The sequence below is a fragment of the Rhamphochromis sp. 'chilingali' genome (assembly GCF_963969265.1).
Source record: "Rhamphochromis sp. 'chilingali' genome assembly, chromosome: 13".
NCBI lineage: Eukaryota > Metazoa > Chordata > Actinopteri > Cichliformes > Cichlidae > Rhamphochromis > Rhamphochromis sp. 'chilingali'.
The window spans coordinates 13,728,927-13,744,886 of NC_137940.1; the positions used below are offsets into that span (position 1 = coordinate 13,728,927).

Below are 15,960 nucleotides of genomic sequence, written 5' to 3' on the forward strand. Positions count from 1 at the left end.
CAGAGAGACGACTGCCACGTTTGCAGAGAGAAGGGAGGGAAGAAAAGAAGAAAAGGTGGGCAGACTGAAGAGTAACAACACCTCCTCCCCTCTTTTCTCTCCATCTGCAGCTGGACTGTGGCTTCCTCGCAGAATGGAAAACGCCACGTTGCATTGCAGGGATTTTCCCTCTCTCCCTCTGATCCAGCTGTTCTTCACATCAGCTCTGGTCTGCATGCTGGGAACAGACAGTAGCAGTCCATCAAACAATGAGACAGAGAAAATGAAGGGCGAGCCGAAGAGCATGAGGCATGCACATGGTTCTTGATTGCTTCTGTCTGTCAGAGGACAGCAGGTGCTGGAAAAGCAGTCCATGAGTCTGAGCTGTGGTGATGCAGATGTTCTACAAATGCCCCAAAGCACTGAAGTCACTGAGTTACAGTTTTATGGGAACAAGACTGAAGCTTTAGTGTAGAGCGAGATCGTGACTATTTAACTCAGGCATAGATGCACATTTACGGAAAAATAAGATTTACTTGCACAGAACTTGGACCCGAGGTTCAAGACCAGACGGAGAAGAACTCAGATAGCTGCAGTCTGTCCAGCAGAGGCAGCAGTGAGTCAGTCCCCATAGACAAACTTTAGAACAATGTTTTTATACTCACCTAGTTTTCAGTTTGCATTATTATGGGCGTGGCCTCTCTGACTGACAGGTGAACAGTGACACAGGTGGCTGTAGCTGCTAGCTGCCTGCTAGGCTTCACCTCAGCTACCTGGAGTCCCTGAACTGGACCTCTGGAGCGTCTTTATGCTGTTGCTCCATTCTGCTTTGGCTTAAACAACCCGGGACACAGAGAGGCTCCCGGTGCAGGTGTACGCCAGCAGCCATCAGTGACCATCACTAACCAGACACGCACTTATAATAATAATAAATACCATATACCCAAATACTGGACAGCTATGGTTAGCACTGTTGCCTGAGTTCTATGTCACATGCATGTTCTCTCCATGTTTGTGTTTCCTCCCACAGCCAAAAGGACTGAATGCATGTACCAGTGGCTGTCTGTGCCAATGGCTGTCTCTCTGTGTTAGCCCTGATTGGTCAAATTGTGTACGTTGCCTCTCGCCCTATGGTAACAGGGATAGGCTCCATCATGAATCAGCTGCTGGGACTGGGAGGGTTATCCTGATCTTATTGCTGCACAAAGTGCAAATGCTCAGCTAATCAATGTGTGCCCATCTTACAGTCTGTAGGTGGACTACGTCAATCCAGATGTTTAAAGTATTTTGTATTTGATGATTTTCTTCAGAGTTACCAAAATGTTTTTTATGTCTTTGATCTTTCTAACAGTAATAAGTAACGACACAGGTCACGTGTTTCTTCTCGTGTCATCGCTGCTCTCCAGTCTTCATTTATCCTCCAGCCACTGCGTAAGGGTTAACATCACAGACCCGCCCACAGGCGGTGGGGGAGGCTGTGATGGACCAAAGGGGGGGGGCTGTATCCAGGCTGGGACGTCCCATTGGAAATGAGCTGTGCGTAAAGCAGTACTGGAGTTAGATCGTCGGGGTCCCGCACACAGCTGACTTCTCTTCTGGTGTTCTTCTCTGAAAGCTGAAGGTAAGCGCTCTGCCTCGGACTCGTACAGACACATTTACACTTTTAGATGCAGTGAAACGTTTCTGCTGTTAGAGCTCTGTCAGTTGGAGTGACGGCTTTATGCAGAAGGGCTCTGCTTTGACACTTTTCCTCACACACTTATCACAAACACAGATGTCCGTTTTAACTTCAGCACATTCAACAGCTGGTACTTTTTTTCTGTTCCACTTTGTTGAATTTTGCTTTTAAAGGCAGGACTGTGGTCTGAGAGCAGCCACGGCTCCTTTGCCATTACTGCTCAATCACAGCCTGCAGGTGAACGAACTGAGAGCATTCAGACTGTGGAGCTATTGTGTGCCACATCGGCAATAAGAGGAGGGGGGCTGAGGGGGAGGAGGGATTCAGACCCTTTTTAATTGGACACTTTTGTTATTCTGATTCTCGATTTTCTGCTTTCCTCTCTTTGGTGAATTATTGTTTCTGTAAAAAACAATTATGTGGAAAAATGTGTGAAAATACAAAAACAAAGAGAGAAAGAAAATCGGACGAGGAGGAGGTGAAGCTGTGACAGATTCTAGTTTCTCCACAGTTTCCTCCTGACCCCCTCTGTGACCCCCTCCCTGATTACTCTCATGTAAAGGAATGCAGGTTGCCATGGTGATCGGTTACCAGCTGTTTCTTTGAGTTAGTGCTGATCCATGGTGCAGCAGCTGGATTGTCATGGAGCTCCATAAAGATTTTCACAGTTTGGTTAGAACAGCCTGACTGGGCCCATAGAGCCGTGACCCCCACCCCAGATCCACCCAGCAGCCTGAGGATAAACTAGAGAGCTGCACAGCACATATGACCATCATGACTTCAAGAATCCAAAACTTATACTGTGATTTTACGTAAAAGTACAAATCAGTAGTTTAACATTAGTGGCACGTGAGCTCTCATAATGATGATGGCTCTGCCTTTGGTCCCTTTTTGTGGATGGCAACATTTCCTGGGAAGAAAAAAAGGTCAACAGAAGAGACGTTTATGTAATTTTGCACCCAGCAGTTTGTTTTTTGTTGCATGAGGAAAACTGAAAAAATAACTGAAGATCTACAGGAACTCTTTAACCACAGGAACCTTCGTGTAGTCACACCTGAGCTTTACTGGACGATACTTTTCAGATATGCACAGATTAAATGAAACTTTAACTCAAACTGAGTTGAGTTTTTATATCTTTAGAAAATCTTGGGTTATTTCATTGCTCGCTGCTGTCTAAGGAAATGTGCTCAGTCCTTTCTTCTTGTGTCACACTCGGTTACATGTGTCTCAGTAAAATGTCTCCAGTCTCGTTTTGTGTGTTCGTCACACCTGTTGAGGATTTGTCCGAGATTTCTGTGGAAAGGCTGAAGCACAATGTGCCAGCATTAGTATGAGAGAAGTGCAGACACAGCGTCTCTGGCTGCTTAATTGTTGAGGTGGCAGGTCTGGACCGGAGTGGAAGGTGGAGGAGGAGGTGGTGGAGGAGGGGCTGGAGCTGAGGATGCTGTGAAAAGCCAGCTTGGCAATCTCTAGAAAAACACTAATCCCCAGAAAGGAAGGAGGGATTGTGCTACTGTCTGTGCTCAGCGCGGAGAAGAAAAATCTGGAGTTCAATGTGAGGAAGAAGGACGCGAGGAAGGAGACAGAGAAGGAGACATAAAAGTAAAAGAATAAAGAAATATGAGAACACACCAACAGACTAACAAGTCCTGCTGCTTAGAGGGAAAAGTCTCTTCAGAGTTCAGTCTGAGGTGTGACTGATTCATCGGTTTAAAGAAGCACTTCAGTCGAGGCGTGCTGACTTCTCAGTTGAATTTATACAACTTAAATCACCACAGCAGTCACCTCAAGGCGCTCAATATGGTGAGGTAAAGGCCAGACAATAATACAGGGAAAACCCCGGCAATCACACGACCTCCAATGAGGAAACGCTTGGCGAGCGTGGGAAGGAAAAACTCCCTTTAAACAGGAAGAAACCTCTAGCAGAAACAGGCTCAGGGAGGGGCTGCGACTGCCTTGGGATGAGGGAAGGAAGAGCGGAAGTGTGAGAGGGGCTGCTCTGACTGACAGGCTGAGGGACGCTGCCATCAGTGAGCGGTACACTCCCTGTCTCTTGGAATTAGTTTGGTTAGCAGAGCAGTCGCCCTCTGGTGGACATTAGAGAAACTGCAAATCAAATCAAATCAAATCACTTTTATTGTCACATCACATGTGCAGGTACATTGGTACAGTACATGTGAGTGAAATTCTTGTGTGCGAGCTTCAAAAGCAACAGAGTTGTGCAAAATACAATAATGTAAACAAGCAAAATACAAGAATGGCTACATCTGAAACTAATACATATATGTACAATATATAATAGTATATGCATTTCTGGATGTGTATACTAAATATTTTTCTACGTGTGTGTGTGTGTACACATATTTTACAAATTAAATAGAGTAAACAATAAATAAAATACCGGTATATAAAAATATACAGAGTTGAGCAGGTGATACAGAGCAGGTGTCAGACCTGAACGCTACCACCATCTTTTATGCTGTCTGAGGTTTTAGCTCAGATTTAGCTTTATAGCCAGGGTAAGCCAGCCAGAAAGACACCTCACCGGAGTTAATGTTAGCTTACTTCCACGGTTATCTAAGGCTAATGTAGATAGCTAACTGATATGAGTGGATCAGGTATTTCAATGTCTGACTTCAGGTCAAGCTACGAGCAACTTTCTGTTGTCTGGTGTTTTATCCAATCAGAGTAAAGCTGTAAGAGTGAACATTAAATCATTAAAAGTTTATTAAAAGTTACATTTGTGTGTGATTACATCTGCTTTATTCTTATCATCTTCCAAAACCTTAAAAAGAATATAAATAATATTGAAGTAAAGGGTCTGTGACCACCATACCGAGCACATAAAGTCAGGATCTCCTGGTTTCCTGCTGTGTGTGTTGGATGAAGTGAAAGCGGCAGCAAATGTAGTTCAGTGTTACAAAAGTGGCCGAGATGAAAGCGAAGAGCGCTTAAAGCCGGCCTGCCCAGTGACGGAGCAGCGTGTTCCCTCTGATCTGTAGATATGAAGATTGGTGATATTATTTTACCTCAAATTACAGCAATCAAAGAGAAGAATATCAAAGATAAAATTATGAAGGGAAGGAGAGAAGGATGAAATAGAGTCAAACAGGTCATGTGGCGAGGGACTCGGGTTACAAACATCCGGACTTTTTCCACTCGAGTTCTCCTTCATTCTTCTCTTTGTGCTCAGCGGTGCAGGTGAATGGGACGCTGTGAAAACTGCTCTTTGTTCAGGCAGGTCGCTGGGAGGTCCCTGTACTCCCTGGAAACCAGATTCATCAGGTGTGAGCTCGGACTGAAGAAAGAAACCGCTGCAGCAGGCTGTGAAGATTAAACCTGAAGTAATGCAAGAATCTGTAATGAAGCAATCCACAAAGAGTTAATGTCAGCAGCTTATATTCAATAAGTGAAGATTTGGTTAATTTAGAGAGATTCTGGTAAGGAAACAGTCCTACTGGTCCAGGTTGCAGTGAGATTTGATGCATATTCAGGAAAAACTACTTACCTCATCCATCCAAAGACATGCAGCCCATCTCACATTAGGTGTGTGATGAATTAAAAAATCAACGCTTTTTTATGGGATTCTGAAGGTCCTAATGGAAAAGTAACATCTGCTATGGGCCAGGGGTCACGTGGTGGATGTTAAGAGGTCAGAAAAGTGGATGCTCTCCATGTCACCTCATATATCCCTCTAGGACATGTTCTGCTCATTTCCACTGACGAAAACTGGAAACCATCAGTGACTCAGTGACTGCTGCTGCAGATTCTGTTGGGTTTGCAGCATCAGCCACGTCTTCTGTCCTCAATTAAATCTGTAGTGTTGTTGTTTTCATTTCAGCTACTTAGAAAGCAGATTGTTTAAAGTCGTTAAAGTTCGAATCATAATCTTTCTTCTCTGAACCAAACACGAAGGAGGAGTACAGGCTCAGACTGTGGTCATAAATATTTTGTATTTGTAAATAAGACTGCATCGTTGTGAACTGAGCTTTGTGACCTTGTAAACCAAAATATCTGAAAACTTTATAGAGTTGAATGAATTTTATGAAGATGGAGGACAGCGAACACATGTTCAATAAAAGATGAAAGGGTATAGTTGTGGTATACCAATGGTCAGAAATACCATTATTACTTTAGTATTACTTTAACACAAAGTCGCACTGCGCTACAGAAGCGCCGTCGCCATCCTCCATCTTCAAAATGTTTTACCTTTCTGGGACCTGAAGCTCAGTGAAGCGCCCCTCCTACAGTTAAACCCATCTGCTCTCTGATTGGATTATTACATTTGTGATTGACATGACATTGATCAATCAGCTGACAGGAAGAAAAATTCATACTTGCAACTCGAGTTTTATGTGTAGGTTTTTGTAGACAAACTTTAACAAAAAAATTTGTAACTCATCAGTGTGATTTACAAGAAAAAAATCTGAGCCCATAGAGGAGACCCTCCAGTTTTCCTCTAACAGCCTGACTCAGGGTCTGCACTGATCTTTTACTTCCTGTCAGTCCTGTTCACTCGTCACAGACGGCTCAGCAAGGCTTTACGGCACACTCGGATTTCTGCCACCTGTTTGATGGACGGGTCTTTTGGAGCGGGGGTGGGAGACAGTGGTGCCAAAGGTCAAAGGGCAAACGCTGGAAGCCATCACAGAGGAATCTTTCCTTGAGGCGTCCGTCTCGATGGAAGAGAGGTTCTTCTTGTAGAGTTGAAGAAGTTATTGAGAAGCCAGCAGATTGAAGGAAACCGCTGTAGCTCACACTGAGCGAAGACCTTAGAAGCGAGATGATCTGAGGGCCATGCCGAGGCAGGAGAGTCAAAGTTAGGATGCGTCTGTGTTTTGCGTGCATCATGAATGCTGACCTTCCTCGTTCTGAACAGTGTGTGTGTCTGCAGAGCACATCACACACAGAGGAAACCGCTGTTCATTCTCAGTGTTTGCTTTGCACAGCTGTTTGTCTGCAGACGCACTGCGACAGGTTGTTTATCCAGGCCCGCCAACCTGCCCATTATGACACCAAGGAGAAGAAGAAAGAACCTGTGTGAATCTGCTCTCTTTGAAGGCCTGCTGGGAGAGGAGCAGCTGCAGAGGGAAATGTCTGCATCACTGGAAGATCCAGCTTGGGCTGTTTACGCTCGCTTACCCAGCTGAAATCCACTGGTGGGGAGGGAGAAAGGCCCCTTTATGAGCCTCAAGTTTCCCTTTTAGCCTCACCGTGTTTGATTATGTGAGCGGCTTTCCAAATAAAATAATTTGTTTTGCTGTTACATCAGCATGTCCGGCCTCCCCTTTCCCGCCGAGCCAAGCCCAGTGGCTCTCTGGCCAAACGAGAATAAGTAAAAGCGATGGGAACACCACGTCCCTCCAAATCAAACACTCGCTTTCCTGCTTATTTTCTCTTCTTGCTGCGATGACACTCAGCCCAGACACTCTGCTTACGATGTGTCAGAGGCCCTTACTTATGTCCCGTCTGCAGAACATCTTTTTTTCTTTCTTTTCAAAAGGTGCAGAGAAGTGCCTTTGTGCAGGTCATTCTCCGACTGCTGCCAGCTCTTCTGTAATTTTCCACATCTGAGCTGCTTATGACTTCTTAGCCTTCTGAAACAGAGGACACCTCTGTGCCGGTCCTGCCTGGACTCTGAGCTTAGAGCAAACGATCTTTTATAGCTGCAGAAGCAACGAGCAACTCTACACATCAGAATTATTCTCCTTTTCCTAATACGACCCAATCCATGTCAGGATTTGACCCTAAGGGATGCAGTGCTTAACCCCCGTTAGACTTCAGGCCAAAGGAAACAGATTTCATCTTCTGAAACAGAAACAGGAAGTGATATCTGTTAACTCACCCACCAACTTAAAGGTTTTTCAGGCCTCCATCAACAGCAGTGATAATCAGAGCAAGCTCAGGTTCTTAAATAAATCCAGAGGACAGCATCAATTTGAACCACATGGAAACGTTTAAAGAACAAAAGAAAGTTGTTGCTATGATTCCAGACAAGTAGGAAAGCAAAATGATAAGAATTAGAACCATTTTTTCTTTGTGATTTATTTATTTATTAAATATATTTCTTCTGCATGACCAACATGTAATAATAAAAAACTAAACTAAATAAAGAAAGCCCTGCTAAAAGTCCATTTCCCTCTTGGCCAGCTTCAGGAAGCCTACAGACGGGCAGCAGCAGGACTTTGTGACTTTACATGAATGTGTGCACTTATATGCTGATACATTACCACCCTGTATCAGCTGATAGAAACCGGTGGGAGTAGAAGGAAATCTGGTTCCTTAAAGCTGCAAATTTAACCAAAAATCAACGTCCGTCCTTCCTAACGAGCACTGCTGTGAGCATTTGGAGCCGATCGCAGACAAACGCCAATCCCCGGACTCGTGTTTAGCCTGAAGGTTCTTCAAACAGATTTACTCTTTTCTGCATGTGTCGCAAAACGTCGCTCGACTCAGCCTCTTCGTGTCTACAGGCCTCGTGCTTTTCATCAGCCGGGCACGGTGTCAGCTTCAGTGTTTTCACAGTCACGCCATTCAGCTGCAGCTATCTTTGACATGCTGGGAGGTTTAAAGCTGCAGAGGAAGGAGGGATCATTCGTTTTTATTCAACTGTTGTTGGTTTCAAGCTGCTGCACTCTTATCCGAGGCGCAGGAATTCCAAGTATGCACAGCTCTGTTTGCTAAGTCTTATTATCCTTGCTGATCTCACGCAGCCTTTAAACTGTGTCCGCTCAAAACTGCAGATACTGCCTTGTGTTTTGGGGCGAATTCCATTTCTTTTCAAAATCCAGACACAATAACAGAGGGAGGAACTTTGATCTGTATGGTCTGCTCCTTCTCATATGTTTGATCTCACAGATTCTTCCCCTGATGTCTGGGAGAAGCTTGATGGAGGTGCAGGATGAGATAACTAGTAGACTGAGCAGCGCTGCGCTCTGTTGCAAACAAAGGAGGCTTTATTCAGTCCTGGAGACATGACACAAAGAGGAGACAGAAGCCGGGATGAGTTTCCAACAGTGGTTCCTTAGAGGAGACACAGAGAGTCTCTTTTCACAGGAAATATGCACTGTCTGTTATCTTTGACACACTCGGGGTGACAGAGCTTACTGCAGCATGTGCAGCACTAACACGCCAGCGTATCAAGCGTATTTTGGTAACTGCACAATGACCTCTCTTCGTGAAGGTGGCAGAAGGTGGTGGCACCGTCACCAGCACCTAATAAAGCTCCCAGCTGGTGTTGTGTTTGGTTCCACCTCTAAATACACACTTTGTCCTTACCAAAGGCGTTGCCACCGCAAACGCACAGACGCCAGCGTGTCGCTCCATAATCGAGCCTCTCTGTCGCTCGGGTGTGAGGACACGAGCAGCAGACACACCTTTAGGTTTCAGCACAGATCCTTCAAAATAAGTTGGTCAACTGATATTTGAATGAGTCCTCCTAAAACTCCAGCGAATCTGTTTCTGCAGGCCTCTCTCACATCCACATCACCTCATGTCACTCTCAAGTGTTTCACAGGCGGGTGCCAAGTCCTGTCTCACCCTTTAAAAGACCCCAAGTCACATATCAGGGCCCTGTTATCACATATCTGTCATTAGGGTGTAAATGTGTGTTTAGCTGAGCTTAATTGAGGCTGGTCGATCCAAACACTGGCTGGTGCAAACGTTGCCTCAGGCTGCTGTGAGAGAGAGCGCACAAAGACCGGAGCCATTTCCACCCGAAGAGCATGACAACAGGCCGACCCGGCCTCGTACGGGGACCCCGGTTAGCATTCGGTCAGACTCCTGCAGCAGAGCAAACGCCTCTCAGAGGGAGAGATGGTTCTCAGAGCGTCACAGACCATCTGAACCCAGCGTGTCGGGAAACAAAGCAGACAGTGAGCGCTTCTGTTTGGGAATCTGGAGCGCTTCCATCAGCGTCAGAATCGTCCCACAGGCTTCTGTGGTCGTGAGAAGAACTGCAGGGCTCTCTGCCAGAGGCGCCATAGTTTACACTGATTCTAACAAGCGAAAGAAGAAGCAACAAAAACTCTGCTTTACTTTGAGTGAGCACTCACACAAAGCTGCGTACTTAATCAAGTGTCTGTGTGCGTTTTTGTCAGCTCATCATCTCTGTTTGTCTCCACAGACTTTGAAGATGAGGGTGTGGATCGTCTTCCTCCTTTGCCTGGCTGGCCACGCCAGGGCTGCTCCTGTAAGTCACACATGCCTGTAAGAGTGTGTGTGCGTGTGTAGATGTTTACGTCTCGATAGCATCTTCCTTTCTTTGTGTGACCTCTTTTCTTCTTTCCTCTGCTGTGACTTATCGTGTGTGCGTTTCTCTTCGACGTGTGTGTGTGTGTGTGTGTGTGTGTGTGTGTGTGTGTGTGTGTGTGTGTGTGTGTGTGTGTGTGTGTGTGTGTGTGTGTGTGTGTGTTTTCCTGATGGCCAGTTCCTCCCCTGTGAGTGTTTCTCTACTGTGTGTTTGTGTGGACGCACTCACATGACTTCTATGAGCAGCCACAAGCATTTAATAATGTTTAAAGTGTGTGTGTGTGTCAGGCTGATGAGGAGCCCATCGTGGAAGAGCCTGGGACTGAGGAGCCAGTTGTTGAGGTGAGTCCAGATGTTGATGTTCTTGCCGTCTGTGATCATCGTCCGTCACACAAACAGGAAGCTTCAGTTTCCATAAAACACTCCATAAGGATTCCTCTGTAGCCTTCGTGGATCTGTGAGAAACCCTGGGTGAAAGTCTGCAGAGGAATCCTCTGGCAGCGAGTGTAAGTGTGACCGTGATGTCTGTGGGAAACATTTGCTCTCCCGTATGTCTGGCCTCTGCGGCATATTTTCTGAGCCACGCAGCTGCTCGGAGATGATGCGATCTGCAGCGGAGCTTTAGGGTTCATCCGCAGCGTAGCCGAAGTTCGAGGCGTTTTTCCACTTGTGACTGCAGGAGAGACTGCTTCTGTGAAGAAATCAGTCCAGCAATAAAATCATCAACAAAAACTTGTTGTTTTTTGGTTGCTTTCTAAAAACATGAGCCCAAAGGACACAACGAAGTGTTTTTACAAAGAGCTGACACATGTTTGAGACATGTCAGAAAATAACCAAGATCAGCTTAATGAATCAGTCATCTGTGCTTCTGCTTTTGTTTCTGGGTCGTGACCTTCTTGCCTCGTCAAAGCTTTTAAAAAAAAGCCTGGGAGCTTCTGTTTCGTCCTTGAAGGCGTCTCAGGTTTTAAAGCAAATTCCACCCAAAACCGACACGCAGCGACTGAAGACGTGAAACGTCCGTGCTTTTGCCTTTTCAGGAAAGCGCCATGTCACACACGGCAGCGCCTATTCTTTCAGTTCCATCCGCTCAGGTTTCTTTCCGTGATATTCCAGAAACATTCCTGCAGCAGAGCATAGAGTCTTCATGAGAACGTTTTATGGTTTCCTGCTTCAGAGGTCCAGTGGGACCAAAGATCCCACAGCTGTTAATTTTAGCTGCTCAGGAAGCCATTACTCCACATGTGGCCCCAGCTGCGTGTTATTGTTGAATATTATGGTCTGGCTGCTCCCAGACTCTGTTTGGCCTTCAGGGAGGAACCTTCTTTAGCGGTGATGCTTCAGCTTGTTTTTCCCGTCTTCAGGAAACCAGACGTATTTAGGCGGTTTGGTTTAAGTGGACGTCAGGCAGAAATAGACCCGAACACAGCTCAGACCTCAATCTGAGCGCTTTATGATCTGATCTCTGACCTCTCGTGTCCTTCAGGAGACCGAAGTGGGGGCCAATCCAGTGCAGGTTGAGATCGGAGAGTTTGACGAGGCCATCGACATTATTGAGGATGTTGTCACTGAGAGTAAGTTCACAAACACACTCACTTCCAATCAAAACTTTAATGTCACAGTTAATGTCCTTCTGTCCCCTGATGGGTGGTAACGTGGACATGAAAGATGTTGAGATGCTGAAGTCAAAGCAGATGTTCCTGCAAACCTGCTGTAAACATTAGAATGAAGGATTTGATTTCACAGCATTTGTGGCTGTCTGAGTTTAGCAAAGCCTCAAACTGGCAACTCAAATGGCCGTAATGACAGACTCCCTCGCTCTGTAATTACACATTCCACCCACTTTAAGAGGCAGCTCAGCCTATGAGCTGCACACCCTCACTTAATAATGCACAGCAGGTCAGCTACGAGCCGCTGTGTTCTCACTGCAACAGCTGACAGCAATTTGGTGATTATTTGATGATTTGTATATATTGTGCTGCTCCTTATATCTTAACATATTGTATTGCTAATAGTCTAGTCTAGTCTGTTTTTGTTTTTGTTTCTATTAATGTTACTGTACTGGAGCAACCGTAACTCTCATACTTTCCCTTAATAAAGTATTCTGATTCTGATTCTGACAACCAAAAAGGACAGAAGAGACGTAAAGAAGGAAAGATGGAAATGCAAAAATGATGCAGATCTGCCTTCTTTATGTCCACTTTAAATAAAAACTACATTTTGTCCCTTGAAGCTAAAACCTACTGTTTCACTTCTGTTTTCTCCACAGATGCCTGTCTGAACTACCACTGCAAGAAGGGCAAAGTGTGTGAGGTGGATGAGAGCAACACTCCCATGTGTGTGTGCCAGGACCCCTCTACCTGCCCACCGGTGGAAGGAGACTTTGAGCATGTGAGTTTAAAATCAGCCCGAGTGTTCCTGACCTGAGTGGTGTGACTGGCATCTGCGGCAGGAGCTGAAGCTGTGCAGCTCTGCGTGTTTCTGCATGAAGAGATTTTGTCCTCTCTGCAAGCAGAAAGAAGAATTTTAGCATTAGGCCAACTGTAATCTGATTGGCCTGCAAGCAAAGCAGAGGAGCCACCGGTGGGCGGAGCTTCTCTATTAGGGCTATCTGGTGTCTGTGACATCACGCAAAGCAAAGAGTAGAAAAAAAAAAAAGAATTCCGAGCTTTTAGTTCAGTTTGTTTCAGGAAAATCATATTTTCAAACTAAAGGGCTGTTTTGGTCAGAAGCACACGTGTGAGGACTCGTCTGTCCCTGCAATGTCACTGCGTTGCAGACTGAGCTCTGCTTTCTCTCCTGCAGATTTGCGGCACTGACAACAAGACCTACGAGTCCTCCTGCCACTTCTTTGCCACCAAGTGCACCCTGGAGGGAACCAAGAAGGGCCACAAGCTGCACCTCGACTACATCGGCTCCTGCAAACGTGAGCTCTCACACTCTGCATGGAACCGTTCAGGCAATGATCCATTATGGCAGGGTATAAAAACACATGATCTGCAGACCATGCAGAGATTTTCCTCTATTCATGAGGACTCAGATTAACAGACTAACACGTTGTGTTCTCTGGATGCGGGTCTTTAGCACAGTCTGAACTTGGCTTCACAGATTTGTCCAGTTAAACAAAGTTTTAAATCAGAAATGGAAACAAACTGTTTGTTTCCATTTCTGATTTAAACGGTCCTGAATCAGCATGCAAGTATTTTAGATGGTATCAGTGAGCATTAAGTAAGCTCACAGCGCGGCTAAGTGGAGTGCCAGAGGTTTCTTCCTGTTAAAAGGGAGTTTTTCCTTCCCACTGTTGCCAAAGTGCTTGCTCATAGGGGGTCATATGATTGTTGGGTTTTTCTCTGTATGTATTAATGTAGGGTCTATCTTACAATATAAAGCACCTTGAGGCGACTGTTGTTGTAATTTGGCGCTATATAAATAAAACTGAATCGAGGAGGACGCTATCTCCTTTAATCTGAGTGGATACAGCAGGAATTGAAGCGCTGAGCCTTCGGGTGGTCTCGAGTGAGTCTGAGTCACTGAGTAAAGGACGGGATGGAGGGCGTGCTGCCTCCACCCTGGTCACACCCAAACGTTAATGTTGGCTTCGGGGAAAAAGCCTCTTTAATCACGTGTAAAGCACTTAATTATTTGAACCTGTTTGCAGCATTTAAACTAATTCTAGAAGATCTGAAGGATGAGCTGCAAACCTCCAATAACGCACAGAAACAAAGATGAAACTGAGATAGGAATTATATCTGTGGATGCATGAGGACAAAAAGGAGTTTGAAGTGGCTCTGCAGTAAAAGGAGTGCAGCTTTTCTGAGATTTCAGGGAGAACCTCTCCTAAATTTATCTGACAACTCGACTGGAATTTTATCTCATCTGGATTTCCAGCTCATGAATTTGGATATTCTTGTATCGCTGCTCCCATCTTTTGTTTCGACATAGTGCGTTTTGGTTTCTTCCTGTTTCTGTTTTTTGGTTCGGTGTTGATGGTTCAGACATATCTGAAGTTTAGTTCCCAGTCAGTTCCCCTGCCTCCTCCCCGGCGTGCCAATAGGCTGAGCTCAGGTGTGTCAGAGCACGCTAGTGATTGATGGGTGGGTCTGACTGTGGCTGTGGCTCGGCGGCGTTCAGACGTGTCCCAACACGCGAGCTATAGAACATGATACACAAGCTCAGCGCGAGGAGAAGTGTTTGGGCTCCAGGGTTTAAATGGAGATCACGGCACTGTTCAGTACACCAAAGTACACCTGGGTGTAGCCGTCACTTCTAACCCTGCATCATCAATGTTTGAAACACTCATGCTTTGATTTCCAGCATCACAGACGTTTGTGCAGGTGTAGAGCCCAGCAGTCAGTATGAGTCTGTGTCTGATGGTGCTTTTGTCTTGCAGTCATCGAGCCCTGTCTGGACAGCGAGCTGACAGAGTTCCCGCTGCGTATGAGGGACTGGCTGAAGAACGTTCTGGTGACGCTGTACGAGCGCGACGAGGACAACAACCTGCTGACCGAGAAGCAGAAGCTCAGGGTGAGAACAGACCGGCTTGTTGATCTGTCCTTTATTCTGTTCACAATAAACTGTCATCATTTTAGACGGCAGTCACAGACACAAATGTTTCAGGTTTCATGATGAAACGTAAGTTTAAAGAAGTGTCTTTAAGCACATTTGTGCTTCGAGTGCTTTGAAATGCGGTCGAACAGTTTGAGGATTTAACCTCAGCCTGAGGAAATAAGTAGTAAACCTACAAACATGATAAAACAGAAAAAAGCTTTCAGGCTCTTTATTGTTGCACGTCTGCCACTTCCAACATGACCCGACGTGAACTCCTCCGTCCGACGTTTCAGGTGAAGAAGATCTACGAGAACGAGAAGAGGCTTCAGGCCGGTGATCACTCCCTGGACCTGCTCGCCCACGACTTCGAGAAGAACTACAACATGTACATCTTCCCCGTCCACTGGCAGTTCGGCCAGCTTGACCAGCACCCCGTCGACGGGTATGTAGGGGTCATGGGGAGGGGGAGATGATGCTGCGTCTCACCAACTAAAGGCCAAACTTATCCTTGCTGTCCTGTTTGTTTGCTTCCAGATATCTGACCCACACAGAGCTCGCCCCTCTGCGCGCGCCTCTCATTCCCATGGAGCATTGCACCACCCGCTTCTTTGAGCAGTGCGATGCTGACGCTGACAAATACATCGCCCTGGAGGAGTGGGCCACCTGCTTTGGCCTCAAGGACCGTGAGTACCGAACACCTGACAAATCTAATACGATCCCTCGGACTGTGGGACAGAGTTTTTGGGTGGGTAGGGCGTGACCCGACGAGCTCACTGTTCTGACCGTGTCCTCTCTGTGTTTCTCGTCTTTGTGTTTGCAGAGGATGTGGACAAAGATCTCATCATCTGAGTCGCTCTGACCCGCAGCAGCAGTATGATGTCTCTTATTCGCTACTAACGGGAAAAGGTGCTGATCCCTAAGTTAAACAAACAAATGACAGTAACGGTGCTAATTGCATTTCTATTTTTTATTTCTCAAATAACGGTCTTTCCTACCTATACCACTAAAATCAATTAGAAGAGAGAAATGTGCACAGCCTGTACTAACCCGATGTGTTCACGGATCTTTGGATCGTCCACGTGTGGAACAAAAAGCTCCTGTAAAAAACAAAAGACCTCTGATGTAAATCTACGTGCTGCCAGTGTTGTATTCATGCTGCCATGTGTTCGGGGCTTTAATTGGAGATGGCTTTGAAGTGTTGTGAGCGGACAAAGCTGTAAATTGACAATAAAGTTTGGAAATAAATGCTCCCTCTGCTTGCTTCCTACTAAAATGAGCTGTTTAGTTTTTGCACTCTTTCGGTGGTGGACTCTCTTTTTTTTTTGTCATTTGATGTATTTTGGTTTTTGATCTTATGACTACTGCTACACCAGTACATTGAAAGCAATAAAGAGGATATATTGTTATGACGAGGGGAAAATCTCGCAGGCTGAGAGTTTTTCTCATGTTTCTACTGACGCTGAGAGCCGGAGCGATCTCTTATCCATGAATAAAAAACTATGAAAAGA

The 15,960-nt window shown here is 45.7% G+C and overlaps 1 protein-coding gene across 1 annotated transcript; it reads left to right on the forward strand.

Moving 5' to 3' along the window:
- The first annotated feature begins 1,489 nt into the window (after positions 1–1,489).
- sparc (secreted protein, acidic, cysteine-rich (osteonectin)) lies at positions 1,490–15,960 on the forward strand. Its single transcript, XM_080901090.1, has 10 exons — positions 1,490–1,600; positions 9,783–9,848; positions 10,196–10,249; positions 11,391–11,478; positions 12,174–12,295; positions 12,710–12,830; positions 14,295–14,428; positions 14,746–14,894; positions 14,987–15,135; positions 15,273–15,960. The coding sequence occupies exons 2-10, from the start codon at positions 9,792–9,794 to the stop codon at positions 15,299–15,301; spliced, it is 903 nt and encodes a 300-aa protein (XP_080757216.1). The 5' UTR covers positions 1,490–1,600; positions 9,783–9,791; the 3' UTR covers positions 15,302–15,960.

What these genes read in the sequence shown, in the direction of transcription:
- sparc (XM_080901090.1), top strand. Translation starts at nt 9,792, where the DNA reads ATGAGGGTGTGGATCGTCTTCCTCCTTTGCCTGGCTGGCCACGCCAGG. An exon ending in TGGAAGGAGACTTTGAGCAT is followed by an intron (nt 12,296 to 12,709) that starts GTGAGTTTAAAA and finishes TCTCTCCTGCAG; the next exon opens with ATTTGCGGCACTGACAACAA. An exon ending in CTGCTTTGGCCTCAAGGACC is followed by an intron (nt 15,136 to 15,272) that starts GTGAGTACCGAA and finishes TTGTGTTTGCAG; the next exon opens with AGGATGTGGACAAAGATCTC.